The sequence below is a fragment of the Pyxicephalus adspersus genome, chromosome 3, assembly GCF_032062135.1.
Source record: "Pyxicephalus adspersus chromosome 3, UCB_Pads_2.0, whole genome shotgun sequence".
Taxonomy (NCBI): Eukaryota; Metazoa; Chordata; class Amphibia; order Anura; family Pyxicephalidae; genus Pyxicephalus; species Pyxicephalus adspersus.
The window spans coordinates 132,111,781-132,116,853 of NC_092860.1; the positions used below are offsets into that span (position 1 = coordinate 132,111,781).

At 38.7% G+C, this 5,073-nt stretch overlaps 1 protein-coding gene across 1 annotated transcript in view; it reads left to right on the top strand.

Annotated features, from left to right (window-relative positions):
* ADGRA3 (adhesion G protein-coupled receptor A3) overlaps positions 1-5,073 on the top strand; it is a 46,153-nt gene that overhangs the window by 19,552 nt on the left and 21,528 nt on the right. Inside the window, exons 4-5 of the mRNA XM_072406387.1 lie at positions 500-571; positions 3,175-3,246. Of these exons, the coding sequence (XP_072262488.1) occupies positions 500-571; positions 3,175-3,246 (144 nt within the window). The remainder of the gene's footprint in view (positions 1-499; positions 572-3,174; positions 3,247-5,073) is intronic.

Consider the following 5,073-nt stretch of genomic DNA (forward strand, 5'->3'; position numbering starts at 1 on the left):
AGCAGAAAGAAGGAGCAAGCCGAATAGGGTGAGAAAAGTCTTGGAGCCGTTAGTTTAACGAGGTTATGAGTGAGGAAGTCATTAGTAGGTCATACGAGGAGTGAAGTGAGTGGCTAGGGGGGTATTTTTCTATCAGGTCAGAAAGGTAAGTGACACAAGAACTGTGGAGGGATTTGTGTGTGTGTGTGTGTATGTGTATATATATACCTAATATATAGATAGATAGATAGATAGATAGATAGATAGATAGATAGATAGTACATTTATGCATGGTAAGGAATTAGGTGATGTCACTGCTGTATTACATTTGATGAGGTGAAGCAGAAAGAATGTGGCCTTAGGGTATGGAATAACAAACTCTCTCTAATGACACATTTTTATTGTTTATAGCATTTTACAGTTATCAAATAACATGTAAAATCAAAACTCCTAATGTCCCATTTGTGCCGTAACCTACAATTTAAATTACATACTAGTAATATGTTGTTCTTTCTTACAGGGACCTTGCCAATAACAGGATTGGATGCCTGAATGCTGATATATTTAAGGGACTCTCTAACCTGGTTAGACTGTAAGTATAAATGTGTTTTCATTGTTTTGTTGTGTTTGCTACCAGCATAGACTTGTCACCTGCTGTAAAACTCTGCCAAATTCTCTTGCATGTGAAACAAAAGGCTTATTTTTAATAGTAGGATGCAGACAGAAATTATTTGAACATACTTGTTCCAGCCAATCAAGTTTTGTGCAAGGTATGATACTTAAATTATTTAAAGCATAATTACACTTATAGGGAGGAGGACACTTTACTAAAATAGATAAATTATTTAGAGCATTGTATGATGTATTGTAGCGTAGCTTTTATGAAGATGACATTAAAATACGAGCCTGAACAGGTTTTCAGTGTTATTTATGTGATACCGCTCATTGTTCGGCTCATGCAGAGTTTGTAGGGAAAGATATGGGGAGGAGTGATCTGTGTCAAACTGGGCATAAACATGCTTGGCACAGACCTCTTTGTATCCCAACAACCATATATAAAACCTAAGCTTTTTATTACTAAACTGGTTTCATCTCCATAAAAGGTACCTATAACACAAGTGTTTACAGAATTTTCTGAAACATTTCACCATAAGTAGTACAAATGTTTACCAAATGTAGAAACTCTAAGGAGAACATGTGTTGTCCAAGTGTTGTTCTCTCATAAAATATTTAATGATTTAGGCGAAACTAAACCCAAAAATTAAAAAAATTGTCTGCAGACAGGTCCTTTATTGCAGAAAGGGACAGGCGACGTCCCTTCTGCAATCAAAAAAAAAAAAACAACCATGAGTTCATTCAGTTCCAACAGCCGCAGGTGAAGACAGAATGCACCGGGTGCAATGGCTTCCAACGCTGAGCTGCACATGTCCAGCTCAGCGATATTTTGACAGAATGCTTATTGCAGAAGGTACATCGCCTGTGTCTTTCTCCAATACAGCCCTGCCTAATCACAAATTTTGAAAGTGGTACTTTAGTTAAAGATGAAACTATCCTAGATGGCAGATGAATCTGGTTGCTAACCTTAGTCACAGGTATTTGTTGACTGTCCATTAATATTGGTGGTCTCACAGCAGCTGGATCTGCAGGTATATGTAATTCTCTTCTGAACATCAGATACCCTTAGGCTGTAGATGACTATGTCTGTGGTGACCATAACTTATATGACGTTTTGTGACGTAGCCTAATCCATATGTACATAGACAGCTTAGCGTGAAAGTGTGCTTTGCACATGCCCACAACTTCTTTCAAGATATAGTTTGCACAGGGTCTGGACTATTACGTAGAATAATTGGGATACCCTGTTCTTCCAGGTATGAATGAGTACTTTTTAGTTCATGGAGCTATATCGAAAGGAGGGGTAATACCACCAGGGACAGGGCTTAAAGTACACTTGATTTATTCTAATATTGTTGTGCCATTTATAATAAACCAGTCAAAGGAATGGGTGTATCACATTAGGATTTCTGAGTAAGTATAGGTGGCCTCCAAGGAAAAAAAAAAAACATGTATAGTAGGTCTAGAAGTACAGGCAGGTAAGGTTACATAAAAACATCAACTTTTTTAAATCCTGTTCCACCCCTCTGACCCTATTCCTCCTTAAAGATCAGTGAGGGTGCTGACCAGAGTACCAATATGGAGACTCAAGAGGCGGACAAAGCAGGGCCAAGCTTGGTTTTTAAAGAGCAATCTGAGATTTGCTGAAAACTGGAATAGCCCATCTCTCAGAATTTATTATTATTAATAATATTATTAATAAACAAGATTTATACAGCGCCAACATATTACACACTGCTGTACAATAAATAGGGGTGGCAAATGACAGACAGATACAGACAGTGACACAGGATGAGGAGAGGACCCTGCCCTGAAGAGCTTACAATCTAGGAGGTGGGATTTTATCATTCTATGTCTTGGATTTTCACTAGATAACTGTTTAGGTTGTGCTTATCACTTGGCCATTTGGAGTATAGAAGGATTAAAATCACTGTCAGGTTTTTATTGCTGCCATGGTCTCCGTTGGGAAGATTTTTACCTGTGTCGATAAGACTGGATGTGAAAAGAACCCACCAGGAAGAGAGTCCTATTATGTGATAACGCCTTGTGAATGGAGGAAAGTATGTCAAATGATTTGCTCTCCTCCAGTCATAGAACTATCTCTGCTCCACTAAACAGAGAACTCTGCTGCTTTTTACTGGAAACACCATGGCCTGACTTTGAATCAGGTGTAGTCTAGTGTAGTGTAAAACAGAGCCAAAGCGATATCTTCTATCTGTTACCCCTAGGTCAACTCTGTGGGAGTGAGCTACCAACTAAGAGTGTCTCATATCTCATAGTGAGATCTCTGCCGTAGAATCCTGTCCCAGTGCTCATTAACCTTGGATAAGTGGGTGTTCCATACACTTTTTGTGGTTCTCACTCCTGTTGAGTTCTTTTTAATATAAAACACTTTACAATTCCAGTGAGAAGAGTGTAAAAATTCAATCACATTCATTTCTGCCTCAGTCCTAAAGATATATATGGATATGGTTTAACAAGGCAAGTTTATAAAACGCTGTATATTAAGTTTTGGGTGGCTGGTGTATTAAATTTATCAAGGCATTATTATATTCCTAACAACTTGTTTTTTTTTTCTAGTAATCTTTCTGGGAATTTATTTTCTTCTTTGGCTCAAGGAACGTTTGCTAACCTGATTGCCTTAAAGTCGTTGTAAGTACTATCCTGTGCATTATACACCTCTTTGCCCAACTATACATGAAATGAACTTTTATTATTTTTATTAGATTTTGTGCTGTTGAATTTATTTACCATATATATTTTTTGTTTTGTTTTTTTTTACTCAAAGCATACCAAACTCAACAGTTTTACTTTACATAGAAGGGTAGATAACCCTTCTATATACAGTAAAAGTGTATACATTTTTTTTTTTTTAATGGGAGTGCAGAGCCTCCTGAGATACGTGCATCATGCATCCTGGAAGGCTCTGGCTTCTCCTTCTGCGTTTGCCCTGATCTCGGACATCGCCTTCTAGGGAAAAGAGATGCCAATCTCGCGCATGCGCATAGAAATGTGTGTGTTACCGTGTTTCCCCGAAAATAAGACACTGTCTTATATTTTTTTGGCTCCCAAAAACACACTCTTATTTTCGGGGTAGGTCTTAAAAATAAAAAAAAACTTACCTTTCGGAAGACGCGAGCCCGAGTTCTAGCTTCTGACAGGCGGAGTGCATGTAGTATCACTCCGCCTGTGACAGGAGCCGGAACTAGAAAGAAAGCATCGGCTTGTGCGGCTCCGGAGTGTGCACTGCCGCATGCTTTCTTTCAGTGTCCCGCTGCCTTCACAGGGAAAGAACACGACTCGGTGAGTACTGTCCTCAGTTTTTTAATTTATGTATGGTTTTCTTTTCTTTTTCTCCTCTGACCTGCTGTATGTAGTTAAGGGGGATCTTGAGGGGGGGGGGGCGGGCGTTAGGGCTTGCGTGCGGATTATTAAGCTTTAGATTAGGATTTTAAATTTTAGATGGGGGTATTAAGCTTTAGATTTTTTAGGCTGAATTATAGTTTTGGGTGGGTTTTTTTTCTGAACTGGACAGATTTACACTAGGTCTTATTTTCGGGGTAGGTCTTATATTAGGGCAGGTTTAGAAAATAGTGCTAGGTCTTACTTTCGGGGTAGGTCTTTTTTTCGGGGAAACACGGTATATTTAGCTATCAAATACAACCCCTGCAGTTGGGCCAATAGCTTTAAAAGGAAGAATCTGTGTTTAGACAGAGCCATTAATTGCTAGCAATATATGAACATCTTTCTGTGATCGCGTCTTTGCAACTTACCACCATTCTCAGGCCTCTATAGCACAATAGCTGCTGTCAAAAGCTTGAACAGCTTTCAGAAACTTGCTAAATCATAGAGAAGGGGACAGCAATACATTCTTTAAAAAGCATACTATAAAGCCACTGTGTTTGCATTAATACATATTCTGACATATACAGAAAAAAGCAACAGCCTGTTACCATGAATATCATGCTTTTCTTTAATGAAGACAATGATAAAGGATATTGGGCGACTAGTATAAAAAGTATGATGACAAGAAGAGAAATGGACGATTAGGAAAGCCTTGTTTGCTCTGTTAGGTTGGGTTTGCTGATAAGACGTTTGGCTCTGTATATTTTATTTTCAGTATGTGCAGTATCCATGGCATTCTTTCTGCTGTATTCAGACCTAGTGAGGATCACAGAGGAAATATCTATTGCAACCAGCTGTTACACATTTTAAAATCAATTTAGCGTGAAGAAGCAAGCACTGTGACCCTGGGGCTTGTGTGCAATGGCAATCTCTGACCTACTTCCCTGCCAGCATTGTCAATGTGTGCATGAGCCAAACGCATACCTAAAACACTGGCTTCTGTTTTACAGAGTTTCGTTTAGTCAATATTCACTGGATTGTAACTTGTAAAGTAATCTGTCTCTTCAAGGAGTTAATAGTTCCAAATATGTGTAGTTATGTTCCATGCTGTGCTGCAGCCTACAGCAGACCTGT